Source organism: Cheilinus undulatus, linkage group 13 (genome assembly GCF_018320785.1).
Source record: "Cheilinus undulatus linkage group 13, ASM1832078v1, whole genome shotgun sequence".
NCBI classification, from domain to species: Eukaryota; Metazoa; Chordata; class Actinopteri; order Labriformes; family Labridae; genus Cheilinus; species Cheilinus undulatus.
In genome coordinates this window covers 11890932-11906009 of record NC_054877.1, presented here as the reverse complement: position 1 = coordinate 11906009, position 15078 = coordinate 11890932, and the positions used below count along the sequence as shown (strand labels likewise).

The window sequence follows — 15078 nt, the reverse complement described above, 5'->3', positions numbered from 1 at the left end:
GCTGATATGTTATTTTATAGAACAAGCTCTTACCACAGAGTCTAATGTAAGACAACTGTCATATCTAATTCATCCAACAATAAGAGGATTTATATCCTACCATCATCATTTGAAAGTGTTGAACATCTTTAGGTATTTTATATGTTTGTCTTTCTATAACATTTAAATATTGCCCTTATAATCTAAATAATTAAATCAACAAATTAACAAGTAATTCAGGTATTACTGGGATTAAAACAGAGTTTCAATAGGATTTGTTGTTTCTTTAATAAAAGGAAACAGCAATAGATACTGTTGTAGGCGTCACCTTAATCAAGGTGTCTGGGTGCTGATGGCTCTCTGAACGATGATCCGCTGATCCCGGGGAAAATGAGGGCATCAGATCAACACTTCAAAGACGGACTAACACCTTATTAAGCCAGCGTTCAAAGAGCAAAAATACAAACAGATAAACTTATTTTACTTAAATGAAGGAAGATATTTTAGTATGTTATGTAGTGTGTCTGAATAAGGGACAAATCAGTGTTGAAGTTGTCTCCTTCAGATGCATAAACAGACTGATCATGAGCAGCATTTGGGGTCTTTTTGCATCTTTGCTGCCTTTTTTAGTATCAATTTACCTAAAAAAATGTCATACAAAAACTAAGATCAACATCTGAGATCATGTTACTTGTACAGACCACATTATTAATATTCTTTATCTTGCCTTTTTGCTGTTAATAGAAGAAAGAGTTGAGTTTTTCAGGGCTGCTCTGAGAGGTCTGGCCATTTGGTGTCATGTTGAATAAACACAAAGGTGCTGGCGTTTGGTGAAGGGGAGGCTCAGGGCCCCCATGCTGATCCTGTTTGTGTGTTTGGGCCTGGTTTTGTTTTAAGTCAGAGGTGCTAAACACCTTCCCCCTGAGATAAAAGATGATTAATGCCTTTGAATGAGCGACGCTTTAATGGCTCAAGGCTACTTAAGCCCTTCATTAGGCTGAGCTCGGGCCGGTCGACACACTCGAGCCTCTTGGTGACTCGCAGCAGAAACAGAAAAGCTGCAGAGGTTTCCTTTGAAGTGCTTGGAAGAGCTCCATCCAACAAAGCTTTCAGCATGGAAATTTGATTAGCTCTCACTTTTTCACTAGGAGAGCTTGTTTTCAGGTCACATCTAGGGCTGAAGTTCGATCCCGTATAAATATCAGAGGCAGCAGAGAGCAGGGGGACACTCAGGATTTGGCAGCTGAAGAGGAGTATCAGACCTAAAACATGGATTTACCACAACTGCTCCTTCTCCTCTTGTGTGCCATCCATCTCACCTGTAAGTACTGATTTTATGATTATTTTCTACAGCTGATGTGACATTTTTACTCCATTATCTTGGTCTGACCTAACCCTTATCTACTCAAACTGAAGCGTTTTATTAGCATGGATGATTTTATAACCAGGATTAAGGATTGTCTGATAAGTGTATGTTCATGTCTTACTGATTAACACTGCACATTTGTTGTCTGCTGCAATTTCTGCTTGTTACAGTATGTTGTATGTCCTCTTTGTGAAATGTAAATGCTGCTGTCTTTGATAGAACTGTCTTTTTAAAAAATCTTGAATATTATTTGTACATTTGCAGGTAAAAATTAGGTTAAAACAGTGGCTAAGGCAGTGTATACATGGACTATAACCACTTATTTTTGAGTGTCCATGGAGTACAATCACTCCAAATCCCCCATTTGTAGGGTGGCAAAGGCAAAAAAGTAATAAGTAAACTAGTGAACTTTTTTAACATATACTGAGGAAAACAGTCTTGTCAGAATACATAATCATGTAGATGTCTCAGCTTAATTTCTGTGGGCCAGAGGTGATCAAAAAATCTGCTCTTCTTTGGCTATCAATTTCATCATGATCCTTCCTCCATTAAGCAGCTGAAGTTAATGTGACATCGCCAAACACTACAGGCCCCTTTTTAGGCAAGCTAAATAGGCAACATATTCCTTGTCTATAACAAAGGACGGTCAACCTTTGCTGGATTACCTGCTTAAAAATGTGGGGGATAAATTTAGAGTTCTTCAGGTACCATGATACCACTGGGATGAATGAAGAAGAAAAGTTATGATCTGGGTAGAAGAAGCTTTTGACACTTATCTAAGCTTAAATACTTGATTGTCATATTAATGAGCTGTAGATGTGATGCTGGAAACTGCATGGGATGAGGTCATGTAGGTTACTTTCCATGCACAGCCGGGGAGGATATATTTACATCCATTTAGCTACATAATCAATGGGAATCTGCATGTAAAATACTGTTTTTAGATAGTATTTTGATCTAATTTATGCTTATCATAATACATGTCAAGGACATCTACATGTGAAATACTGTATTTGGATAGAATTGTGCTCTTTGCACTCTCAAGAGGCAACAACAGGCTATATGCAGTCAAAACTGTAAACAGTGAAAACTAATGTGACGTATGTTGTGTTTTCTAGTGACTGGAGTGCTGAGCAAACACATAGATCACAGAAACCTGTTTACACAGAGAATGTGCTGCAAGAGACAGAGCCACTTTGTCTACATTGGACAAGGTAAAGTGCCTTTAACAGTCACTGCACGTCTGAATCTACTTTCTAAAGTTCAGTCATTGTTTTTCAGACTGATTAAGATAATTAAAAGCAGCTAGATTGGCACATTTCTTGCAGTTATTACAGATAATACTTACAATCCTCTTGCTCTTTGACATTAAATCAGTTGTGTTTTTGTGTCTCTCTCACCTCAGACATCTCTGGGAGTCCTGTCAGTGTGGATGTGGGGATGTGCAGGTCTCACTGTGGGGGGGCGGTGAGACCTTCACATGAAACAGGACAGCAGGAGTACTCCAAACACTCCTCAATGCTGGAATTCCTCAGGAGCAAAAAAGTGAGTGCAGTTCAGTAACATGGCCACATGGTGGCGCTGTGATGTAGAAAGATAAGGTGTACTGACAGATAAACTTGATGAAGTTAATGCTGAAGCACGTGGAAAATAACATTTCAATTATTAAACAGCACCCATGTTGACTGGAAATTATGTTAATAAATAATAAATCATTAAATAATATGGCAGATTACCTGAGCTAACATGAGTTAAAACACCTGCACACATTTAAATGAAGTATTTACATGTTGTAAACATGTTTCGACATGTCTCATACTATATTGTCTCTTACCTTATAAAGGTGAAAACGCGCCGACCCTCACCTCCAGAGAGCCCGGGACCCTTGAACCAGCTTCCCTCCTGCGGGATGAACCAGGTGTGTGAGCCGACCGGCATGCGCGTGGACCGGGTGCTGCTGTTCGAGGGGCCCCGGGAGGTGGAGGTCATCCAGGAGTGCCACTGCGAGGTCAGGCTGAGCCAGTGCCTCCGTGTGCCCGCACTGAAGACGTACAACTCCGATACACCGTATGAGACTGTTATAGATGTGGGAGGATGCTCCAAGTCCAAGGGCTCACCGGGTGAGTAAGGTTATCATTTATCACCGAATACACTGGTCTTATCTAAATGCTTAACTGAAAATTGAAATTTAAGAAAACGCTTTCTTGAATAACTTCAGTTAACACTTTGTTGTTACAAGTGCTTTTTTGTGACAGGGCATATTTTATCTCTCATACAACTTTAAATACAACCTTGTGGAAAAGGCAGTGTCACTGGGTCAATACTTTGGTTCTAGTAACATATTAATAGCATTAACTACAGTTCAATGTTGCTGCAATGTTCTACACTTCAATATTTTACCCATAATATGTGCTTTAAAACATAATGTTCTTTATTTGAATGAGAGAAAGCATGGATATTAAGTTAAGCATTATAGTAATCACAGACCTCCAAACACATTTCAAAATAAGCTACTGTAAGTGACAGAAAGAACACTGTCTAAATTGTGTAAATAGCAGTGTATTAATGCAGTTTAGACCCCGTAAAGGACTTTGCTTGCAACCCCTAGGACTTAAAAAAAACACAGAAATTACCAAATATTTGTACAGAGGTCTTCTATCTCTGCCATCAAATCCAAACCAATGTTCTCAACTAGTCTGACATCAGTCCCCACCACCTCCTTAACAACAAACCATGAGCCAAATGTCTCCCATTTTCAATCATAACCAATCATTTTTAATGCATTATGGGATCGTTTTGACTTGAGGTGGATCTAAAGGTGTGAAAGAACAAAGAGATGGAGACATATGCTTCAAAATAAAAGCACATATCTTTGACATTTTGCCAACTTTTGGCTTCAACACGCCAGCAGAGAATCAAAGATCTAAACAGTTATTGATGTTGTTTGATACTCTCAACTATTGTATAAGAGTTTAAAAGTCAAGCACTGCCACAACTTTACTGTAAATAGCTGAGAACAAAAGAGCAGAAGTGCTGCTAGGTCTCTGCAGTGTCATATACTGGTTCATTTTAGGTTTTCTTGTGCTCATTCATCGATTCATCTTTTGTTTTTAGTGCATCCCACAGCATGCTTTGGATTGCATTTTACTTTTTTGCACTTGTGCAATCACCCCTTCACAAGAATAATTAATTTAGTAGTATTGAAATATACTAAAGTAGCTCCGCACTGCAAGCTTCCTGTTCACTAAGATTAATAATAGTTATAGCACTACAAATAAAGTAACTTTTCAAGCAATTCAAGGTTGTATATCTGAGAGAATAAAGACTTAAAAGAAAAAACGATTGAGGAAATTAATCATAACCTTGCTGTAGATAAAAGTTTCCTTTGCAAACATGCTTTTTATGCACAACTCTTAAACACAAAGACACCCTATGCAGCTATTTTTAGTGGTAAAAGACCATTTTTTTAGTTTTTGAGTTATTAAAATGATACACTTTGTGTTTCTATGATGTTTTGTAACTTTGTGATTATTAAATTGTGACCGTCAGATGAAAAGTACCTTTAAGCTAACAGTAATCCATTGAATTAAATGGCAATATTTACAGTCAATATGTTCCTTGGCCCTTTTACAAATACATATGTAATTAAATTTATTAGCATGACTTAATTTATGTTTTGAATCTTAAGCTTAAATGGTCTGGCAATGAAATATTTTTTGAATCCATCAATTACAGAGGGATTCTCCTGCGTCCCCACTAAGTTCGACTCAGCCTTGGTGAAGACCCCCAACAAAGTGGACCTCATCCAGACGGTGGCAGCCTGTGACCTGAAGGAGAGCTGCTACAGGGTCCCTTATGTGGAGTATTACTATGAAATAGTGCAACATTCAGATGGAGTCAAAGAAGAAAGGCTTAAAGTGAGTTATAATAACACTGTCTCTTATTTTTCCACATCAAACATTCAAAATTAGTTTCATTTCCTCTGTGATAAACATGGCGCACTTAACACTAGCACAGTGATTCATTTGTGATGCAGCTTTCACACTGTCTTCTGTAATCAACTTTAGAGGAAACGGGCCCCCGAGTCGGGTGCCAGACAGTAATGAAGTATCTTTATTCATCAGACACATGTGTAGAAGACGGCACTTAATCAGGCTAATCCACCGGCTGCACTGCCAGACTGCAGGATGTGTTACATGCTTATTCAGACAAACCTGATATAAATACACACGAGGGAATAGAAAGTTTTAGCCCCGCCTCAGCTTTATTCTTGGAAATATGTAAAAAACCATATTATAATTGTGGTACTGACTTTGAAGACTATATAAGCTTACCAAATTCTCTTATTCAGCAAATATTACCAATTTCAAGCCACCATCCTGAAATCTAACACACAAATAATTCTAAATTGTTATGTTTTAAGCTTCAGAATATGTGAGGTAAACTCGATAAAGTTTCTGCATAAAGATTTATGTTGAAACCCTGGACACAGTTTGTCCCCTCCAGAGGTGTGAGTGCAGCGCAAACACAAATGGCCCCCACAGGTGTCGACTGGAAGCAGTTAACATGCTAAACGGCATCTGGCCCCCGACTCAACTGTGTCAATATTTGTGACAAGCTGTGAGCTGACGGTCGTCTCTCTGTGTTGCTAATTTTCCACAGGAAATAGATGTGGGCAGATGTTTGGGGGGCTGCACTACAGGAAAACGATGCCTTCTCAGGTAAGTACGAACACAGCTGCTACACACACAAACACCTCCCCAGCCACACTCGTAACAATTGCCTGTGAACTCTGATGCTTTCTGCCCACAGCATGCTGGCCTTTTAGTTTAAATCCTACAGCAAACGTAGAATGCTTTATGTTAAAGTCAGAAAGTTAAGAAATAAGAATTAAGCTCATAGTTCCCCATCATATCCTTTGAGGTTGGTTTGCTTTCTGCAGAAACAAGTACAAAAGTATGTCTTCTGATTGAATTTAGCCCTTTCCCTTTTGTCACTTGTCTCAGCACTTACTTGAACCTACATTCAATTTTCTCCAAGTGAAAAATTTTAACCAAAGACCCCATGCTTCTGTAGCAACTTGATCCTATGTTGTAATACAAGAGAGGCCATCAGAATCAGCTTTTTTGGTCAAGTTTGTTGACACATGCAAGAGTACTTACAGGTAAACAAAGTGCAGACCCACGTGCACAGAAAGGAAATAGTGCACTGATAAAATAAGTGCAAATGATAAGAGGATAAACCATTGCTGTGTAGCCTTGTTCAATGTATAAGCAGTACATACAGGCACATCAGATTGCATGCTTATGCAGTTGTAGTATTTAAGTGTGCAGGGGTAACTACATGCTGTATATTATACTCTAATCTTAATTATAATCTTATAATACTATACCACAAGATGCCTTACTAGGGATGGGCAACTTTGGTTACTAAAGGGCCACATCATTTTTTTTTCTCACTGTCAGAGAGCCAAATTTTGTTTTACAACAGTTTCCATTTAACAATTAAAATTACCTTTCATTCTATATAACAGACAAATACACAGCTTTTATCACAGTAAATCAAACAAACACTTTAAATGAAATGCAAATAGTTGTACCTAACTGAATCAGCTCAAAAATGAACCTAAGCCAGGTTAAACTGTGTTTGAATGCTTTAAACATTATACTGGGTATTTTGGTATACTATACTTTATCCTGTATTTAGTGATGGTTGTTAAAGATCTTTACAGCACTAATTACAACCAACTGTATCTCCAGTTTCTTGTAAAGTGCCTAACGTATACAATAATCAAAGATGATTATAGAAATGTTTCTATTTTCATGTATTCATGGCAGATTATAGGGTTCTTTCATAATTACAATTTCTTGATATTTGAAATAAACTTGTGGGCCACATTGAGTGAGGGGGAGGTCCATATTTAGTCCCTGGGCCACCAGTTGCCCACCACTGTTCTATACTAAATTATACCATACTAAAATAGGGATTCTGCACCAAAAAGGTATTTGGGAAGTTGTGAAAACTATGAGGAGAAATGCAGAAGAATGGAAAACAAAGCAAAAAAACCTAGTAGTACATTATTTTTACCAAAAGTCTTTAGAAGATATTAACTTATCACTTCATATTGAAAACCACGTCTTCTTTTGCAATGCCAGTGAAAACTAAAGGACATTTGTAATGAATTCATATCAAGAAAGATAAAAAAGGTGTCTTTTGTTACTGTTGATTCTCTGTAAGACAAAATTATTTAAGACATTGATTGAATAGAGATTATTAATCATAAATGAAAATAAGGACATTTGTTAAGAAGTTATGTGATATTTGCCATAATAATAATAATTGTATCAGAGAAGTCTTTTGGCTCCTACATTTTATTTCAAAATGAATCTATTTTTCTTTTTTTTTTTTCTTCTTTTTTTACTTTTCAATGATTTTGCAGGGAAAGAGTTTTTTCCCACTTTTCCAAAGACTGGGTTAATGTTTAAAAAACAGCATATCTTTAATTGTATGGTGTGATTTCAGTTATCTTTAATATTGTGTAAAATTAGACATGCAAAGTTGTGTTATAAACCTTGATCTGAATTATAATAGTCTTTCAAGAGTTTTCATATGGACTCTCCGTGTGAAACATGCCTATTGAAACCTAATAGAGACGAGTTAAAGGCATAATGCAACACAAAATAGCCTCATATAAAGCTCAATTACAATTACAGATCTCACCAAACAGCTACATGTGGATTCTTAAATTTCAGTTTTAATTAAATGCCCTTATTAGTTTCACATATTCAGGGGGCTTTCATGTTCTGCAAGCAGTATTAAATATTAAATGTGTTTTCTGTGTCCTGCTGCAGGAGTCCATCTGATCCAGAAATCTGCCACTTATGGGCTGAAAGAGAGTCGAGCTCCTGCGTTCCGAAGGGCTTTGAGAGCCACAGCTTCCTAAACCAACACGGACAGATACGGACTGTTCACTCCATCACCTCCTGTCTGTGCCAAAACTGAACCCAGTGCCCCCTACTGGATAATGCCGTCCAGTTCTTACTGGCAGAGACTGGTCCAGTGTCGACCCAAACAAATACTGAGACTTTAAGAACTTGCTACCCTAAAGTATTATTGTATTATATGTAATATATGTAAAAATGATAATTTTGTAAATAAATTTAATACAACAAACTTTGAAGAGTTATCTGATCACATGTGTTCATACAAGTGTAAATTCTTTCTTTAATGGAAAGGTATCAGGGGTGTTAAAAACAAACTCATTATTCTGAAGGTGATACACCACAGGTTGTAGGTTGTATATTCCATCTGAAGGAATGACAAATGTAAACCAATTTTATGCACAAACTTCCCTTTTAAAATTAATTTGAAAGAAATGCCAGAAAGGCAGAGGAAAGGTATTTTAGTCTTAAAGATTTTCTATACAATTACATCGATCATTTCTGCTTAATAAAACCAAATTAATGTGAATTAGTATCAAAGACAAAAAAAGAGTCTTTGAAGAAGTACTTGAAAGGAGTCGATTTTGCAGTAGTTCGTTTGAAAAAACACACGTGCAGGCTGTTTTATTTTGATATCAAAGTGTGAAAAAAAACCTTTGTTTTTCTTCTGTCATCCTAACAGACGTGGTTTTATGACTTGTTTGCAAGGTGTCATCTAAAAGAAAGCTTTGATCTCTTAAATGTTTATTTCAGTCGGGGACAACAAAGTTTTTTAGTGTCCACCTGTCTGTTTCTCCTGCGTAATCGTGCGTAAAGATCAAAAAAAACAAATGGCCCAGTGCACGAGAGAGCTACTTCTGAAATCTCAGTAGAAAGATAAAATAGTTGCTCTTGAAGAATAAATGAAGAACAATAAACATTTTCAAAGGTGTTGTGAATGAATTTAACTTGAAAGTGAGTTTTTTCGTGCGTAAAGATCAAATTAAAATGGCACTGAAGGTTAGCCATTTCTGAACCTGTTATACATCAGAGGAGTTAGCACTAAAAAAAACGACCAATTGAATTAAAAACTCTTTATTTTGTTGCCTATTTTTCTTTTGAAATGAAGAGTTTCTCGAGTTATTGTGCGTTAAGATCAAACTAACCAAATGGCCAGGGGAGATAAAAGTTACTTCTGAACTTGCTGTGAAATAGAAATGCACTGATCTTGGAAAAAAATAAATGTGAGACTATTCAAGACAGCGATTTTTGTATGATTTTTGTGTAAACATAAGAGTTTCTCGTGCGTAAATATAAAACTGACCAAAAGGCCCGTAAGTGAGCCATTTCTGAAAATTTCTCTCGGAAAGGTAGGAATTAGTCTTGAAATATACATTAAAATGGTGTGAAGTTCGTGGGACCTTTGATGGAGGAATTTGAGTTTCTCTTGCGTAATTGTTCGTAAAGATCACATATAACCACATGGTGAGGTGAATTTCTGTGCTTGATATACGAAATTACCAGGTAACTTATGTTTGATTTTATCATAAAACACAGTAATCTGGTATATAAAGAGATTAAAGATAGGCTATTCACTCAATGAGTGGTACAAAGTGTAAGCAGAATACTCTGCAACGTTATCTTTAGTTTACTTATACTACATTTTGTTTTGGAAAAGACGTATAGCTATGTATTTTACAAATTAAGTGGTCTTTAAGTGAAGAGGAATGAAAAATCAGCATGCTGGACGTCAGTCACTTGTGCAGCCCAGTATCAACCTTTATCGAGGCAGGATATCTGAATTCATGTAAAAACAGACCTGCAAATTCACTGATTATCCAGCTGGGACTGGATAAGGAGTTATGCAAATCTGGCGACGTGAAGGAAACGACACCCTTCTCTTTATCGAAGTAATTGGTTTCCACCTAAGACACTGCTCCCCATTATTCTAATTTAATGGATTCATTTAAGCGCAGATGGCCTCCCATGGAGAGAACACTTCCTAAAGAGATCAGCTGCAGCTTGCTCTGTTCTCAATCTTCAATATAAAATGGGTTATCGGAGAAAAATACATCCCACAATGTCTTAAACATCACAAGGGTGAGATGGAAGCGTTTTCAAAGGCTGTATTTAGTTTATTTGAACCTTTATTGCCAGACGTGAGGACAATGGGCTCGAATAAAATCTACAATCGGGTTCACACCTTGTTAGCACCGCCATTAGTCTCCCTTTACATTCGCTGATTGGTGATTTACATTTGCGACCAAATAGCATCTTTACTGCTGTTTGCGAAGAGTTTGGGGGCACTTAGGAGTGAACAGGAGCATTTGATATAAAAAGTCGACCTCCGGGAGCCTTCAGTCACTCCAACTCCCAAGTTGCTGACTGGTTGTGTGGTTCAGGACACAGATGCACCGGGAATCTACTCAAACCTCAGACATGTTCACCTTTGTGATCTTCGCTCTGGTGTGCACCGCCGCTGCACGGCCTTCACTCAACAACCTGGAGAATCATTTCACCGCCGAAAACGAGCCGGAGGAAGTCCGATCAGCTGCCATCAAGAGGCTTTTGGAAGTTTTTGGGATGGAGGATCCTCCGGCTATCCATGGACACAAGCAGCCGCCTCAGTACATGCTTGATCTGTACAATACGGTGGCTGATGTGGACGGTGTGACCAAGGATCCCAACCTGCTGGAGGGGAATACTGTGCGCAGCTTCTTTGACAAACGTAAGAGCTAACGTTGAGCTTGCATGAGTTTACTCCTGACAGCAGTTAAAATGTTAGTTCAGGTTTCTGATGATTAGATTTCTATTGCAGTGCGCAGTGAACAGGTGGAGTACAGGTTCAATTTGTCCACGGTTGCCAGAACTGAGAAGATTCTCACTGCAGAGCTCCATCTCTTCAAGCTGAGACCCCAGGCAACAATGGCATTTCAAAGGCATCACTTCTGCCAGGTTTGTGCTTTCAAAACAACTCAAAGTAACTGGAAAAATAACCAAATTCTCCTGGGTGCATCGCTCCATTTGCATTAGACATTTATGTTACTCCTCCATCTCTTCTGTTTCCTCCAGGTTAGTGTCTACCAGCTGCTCGACCCCAGCAGAAGCAACAACACCCAGGAGAAGAAGCTGCTGTCTTCTCGGCTCATCCCAGTCCATTCTACTGGTTGGGAGGTGTTCACCATCACACAAGCAGTAAGTTTCCAATTTCCATGAAGCCTCTTTTAACTCTTTCAGGTTAAATCTTGAATTCTGTGTTTTAACTGACTGTTGTAAACTTCTTTTTGAAGGTTCGGTCCTGGACAATGGATGAAGGCAGTAACCTCGGTCTCCATGTAGTGGTTCGAACTCTGGGAGGAAGCCAGATGGACATGAAACTGATCCGCTTTGCTTCAGGACGCAACCACCACCAGAGCAAGCAGCCCATGCTGGTGCTCTTCACTGATGACGGACGCCGTTCCACTACTATTGAAAGCCTTGGTGAGTCATCATTCAAATTTGACATGATAGGATTTGAAAGCTCGGTAACAGTATCATTGCACAGTTCCACAGTATTATGAGCAGGGTTGTAGAGAAGTATTTCGGGGCTTTGGGCAAACCCAGGCCCCCTAAACCCCCAAAATTTTCTTTCAACGCTATTTTTTTAAACTAGGACAAGAAGTTTCAAGTTGCATGATTATCAGAAAACGTTTGTCAAATTTACCCATCGCACATTACTCAAAGCATGAATGAGGAACTTCACATTTGCGTCAACATTGGTGCCATCTGTGGATAAAGTAGTACCTTATGTCTCAGTCATGTTCGGTACATGTCTAATGGTGTTTATGAAAAAATCTCATCCTGCTCACTTGACTGCTGACAGTCAATTGCGTCCTTCACTATGAAAATAAGTCTCTAAAAATTGCATGAAAGGCTATAACTGTATACTGTATCCCAATTTGCTGACACCTGCATGGTGGTATTGGCTACAAGGGTTTAAGAAAATAATATATCATTTATAAATCTTGTTGCTAAGGTTACAGATGAAGCAGCACTGATTTCGGCTTTAACCTGTAATTTGGGAAGAATAAAAATAAAACTAAACAGAAATTACAAGTCCAAAATGATTCTTTAATTTGAGATATCCTAATGTTACCCTATAATGTAACGCCTTACAGACCTGCCGTAAACCTTCTTTTCAAAATAATCTAACAAACTCTCTCCTTTCCTCCTCCAGACCCAAATGACTCCACACCCACTTCCACCCTTCCCCAGGCCCCTATGTCAGGCCCACCCTCCCGCAGCGCCCGTTCTCTCGACTACACCGATGAAGAAGGTGTGTCCTCTCCCTGCCAGCGCCTGCCTCTCTACGTCGACTTCGAGGAGATCGGCTGGTCAGGTTGGATCGTTTCCCCCCGAGGATACAACGCCTACCACTGCAAAGGCTCCTGCCCCTTCCCTCTGGGCCAGAACATGAGGCCGACCAACCATGCCACCGTCCAGTCAATCATCAACGCCCTAAAGCTGATGAAAGGCATCGAGACGCCGTGCTGCGTGCCAGACAAACTCTTCTCCATCAACCTGCTGTACTTCGATGACGATGAAAACGTGGTGCTCAAACAGTATAACGACATGGTGGCTGGAAGCTGCGGCTGCCACTGACAAGACTGTTATGGTAGTTTGGCTGCACAGATATTCATCATAACAGGATGTAAATATTAGTGTTGGTACTTCAACAGTCCTTAAAACTTAAATGCAACTAGTGAGTAATGTGCATAGTCCAATATGTGCCAATGTAATATATGTAAATATCCATAAATTATAATATATGGCAGTGATGAAGTGATATCATGAAAGGTGTAAATGTGTATATTTTATGTTTTTGTGATTTATAACAAATAGAATAAAATATAAAAAGAAAAAAGACTAGATTGAGTTTCTTTGAAACAAACTTCTCTGTCATGAATGTGGTTCAGTCTTAAAGAGACAGACCAACAGAGTATTTACAGACATAATACTGTGTAAATTTGTTATCATGCAACTGCAGTGGTTTACAAACCACCAAAATGAACACAAAATGTATTTAATGCCAGATCCAGGTAGTTTTAATCTGAAAAGGCATGATGGAAGAAGGCAAGAAGATCCAGATTTAAATCTCAGATATTTAACTCTATTAAAGAACAGTTATTAAAGTTTATGTCTAAATGTGGTGGGGTGCCACTGCTGTGCCTCTAATGCTTTAAAGCCTTGGCTCCAAGCTAGTGGATGTATACCTGTGGAAAAAGTGACAAAATTGTCTATGATGTGCTTTTATTTTGAAATGTCTCCATCTCTTTGTTTTGTTAAATTTTTTGTTCCATCTCAAGTCCAAAATGTCCCATTTTTTATTAAAATACTTGGTTAGGGTGCTGGTTTAGCCCAGCTAGTATAGCAGGTGCCCATACTCAGAGGCTGTAGGCCTCAACTCTCTGGTCACAGGATCAAATCCTGATTCTGGTGCAGGTTTGGTGTAAATCTTCCCCCACCCTGACTCACTGTATTTCCTGTACCCCTCAACTGTCCTGTCCATTTAAGGTAGAAAGGCCAAAAAATCTTTACAAAAAATTCAGCCATAGTTAAAAAAAATGTAAAGTCTTCATTATGGTTTGTCATTAAAGAGGTAGTGGTGGGTCTTAATGCTAAACCAGCTGAGAGCCACTGCTTTTAATGGCCGCCATACGGAGCCAGTTAAGGGACATGGGCTAAAAAGATGCAAAACTTTCTCATGCTCACCAAAAACCATCTCATGCTCCCAGGAAACAGTCTCATGCTCAATGGAAACTATCCTGGGTGCACCAGAACCTACCTTGTGTTCACAGGAACATTTCTGGTGAGCATGAGAAAATTTCTCGGGAGCAAAACTATCTCTTACGCTCCAGAAGCTATCTCATGAGAATGAAAAGGTTTTGCATGTGCACCACAAGCTATTTTTTCTGCCAATGTCCCTTTAGGGGCTCCGAAACCCCAAAGAACTTTTTTGTTATTTGAAGTTTTCTATCAAAGTTTTAATTGGTGACAGGTAGGGTAGCAGAACTGGCAATAGTTTGTTTAGTTGGTATCTTTTCTTGGGGTTTCTTAAGATGGATAAATCCCAAGTGTTTTAAAACTATATAAAAAGGGTGGTTTTATATATGTGGAGGTTTCAGAGAAAGACCAACTTGAAAAACTTCCTCAGCTAAATGAAATCATAGCGAGCAATGTTAGTTTGGCAGCTATTTTTAATTTTAGTCTTAGTCTTTTGATTACATGTCTTTTAGTTCTAGTCACATTTTAGTCATTTCTATCCTTTTTAGTTTTAGTCTAGTTTTAGTCCATAAAAAGTCCTCACATATTAGTCTTTACTTTTAGTCCAAGCATTTATTCTCTTGCCTTAATCTGGTACCAAATCATGGTGGTGTGTTCTAAGCACATCGCCAAACCTGGGGTCCCTGCTCTCAGCTGAGAGACAGAAGAGTTACAGATGCATTGTTTTTTGACAGATTTACTCACAGTGGAGAAATATCATGGGTTTTTATTGTCCGACAAAAACTGAGTTACATTTTTGTCAAGTTTTAGTCATCTTGACAAAAACTAAACTTACTTTTTGTCAGTTTTAGTCATCACAGATCTATTTTATTAGTCTTAGTCTAGATTTCGTCATGGAAAAAAAGGCTGTCAGCGAACATTTTTAGTCATAGTTTTAGTCAACAAAATGATAAAATGATGACTGATAGCAAGTGAATAAAACATAACAAGCATCTCATTTAGGAAACAAACAAGATATACCCAAATCTGAAATATGCATACCCAGCAGTG

At 38.4% G+C, this 15078-nt stretch overlaps 2 protein-coding genes across 2 annotated transcripts; both read left to right on the top strand.

The window, feature by feature from the left end:
- The first annotated feature begins 1248 nt into the window (after window positions 1-1248).
- Window positions 1249-8435, top strand: pnhd (pinhead). Its single transcript, XM_041804362.1, has 7 exons — window positions 1249-1300; window positions 2464-2559; window positions 2751-2890; window positions 3189-3465; window positions 5081-5262; window positions 6008-6066; window positions 8197-8435. Exons 1-7 carry the CDS (start codon window positions 1249-1251, stop codon window positions 8345-8347), a joined length of 957 nt encoding a protein of 318 aa, XP_041660296.1. The 3' UTR covers window positions 8348-8435.
- Window positions 8436-10206: 1771 nt separating this feature from the next.
- Window positions 10207-13162, top strand: LOC121519738 (anti-dorsalizing morphogenic protein). The gene is made up of 5 exons (XM_041802589.1): window positions 10207-10993; window positions 11084-11220; window positions 11338-11460; window positions 11556-11745; window positions 12482-13162. The coding sequence occupies exons 1-5, from the start codon at window positions 10675-10677 to the stop codon at window positions 12904-12906; spliced, it is 1194 nt and encodes a 397-aa protein (XP_041658523.1). The 5' UTR covers window positions 10207-10674; the 3' UTR covers window positions 12907-13162.
- Window positions 13163-15078: the final 1916 nt, after the last annotated feature.

Bases quoted from the DNA above. Each gene is read 5' to 3' on its own strand.
- pnhd (XM_041804362.1), top strand. From the start codon at position 1,249: ATGGATTTACCACAACTGCTCCTTCTCCTCTTGTGTGCCATCCATCTC. The intron at 2,560-2,750 runs GTAAAGTGCCTT...CTCTCACCTCAG, and splicing joins CTTTGTCTACATTGGACAAG to ACATCTCTGGGAGTCCTGTC. The intron at 5,263-6,007 runs GTGAGTTATAAT...AATTTTCCACAG, and splicing joins TCAAAGAAGAAAGGCTTAAA to GAAATAGATGTGGGCAGATG.
- LOC121519738 (XM_041802589.1), top strand. From the start codon at position 10,675: ATGCACCGGGAATCTACTCAAACCTCAGACATGTTCACCTTTGTGATC. The intron at 10,994-11,083 runs GTAAGAGCTAAC...TTTCTATTGCAG, and splicing joins GCGCAGCTTCTTTGACAAAC to TGCGCAGTGAACAGGTGGAG. The intron at 11,746-12,481 runs GTGAGTCATCAT...TTCCTCCTCCAG, and splicing joins CACTACTATTGAAAGCCTTG to ACCCAAATGACTCCACACCC.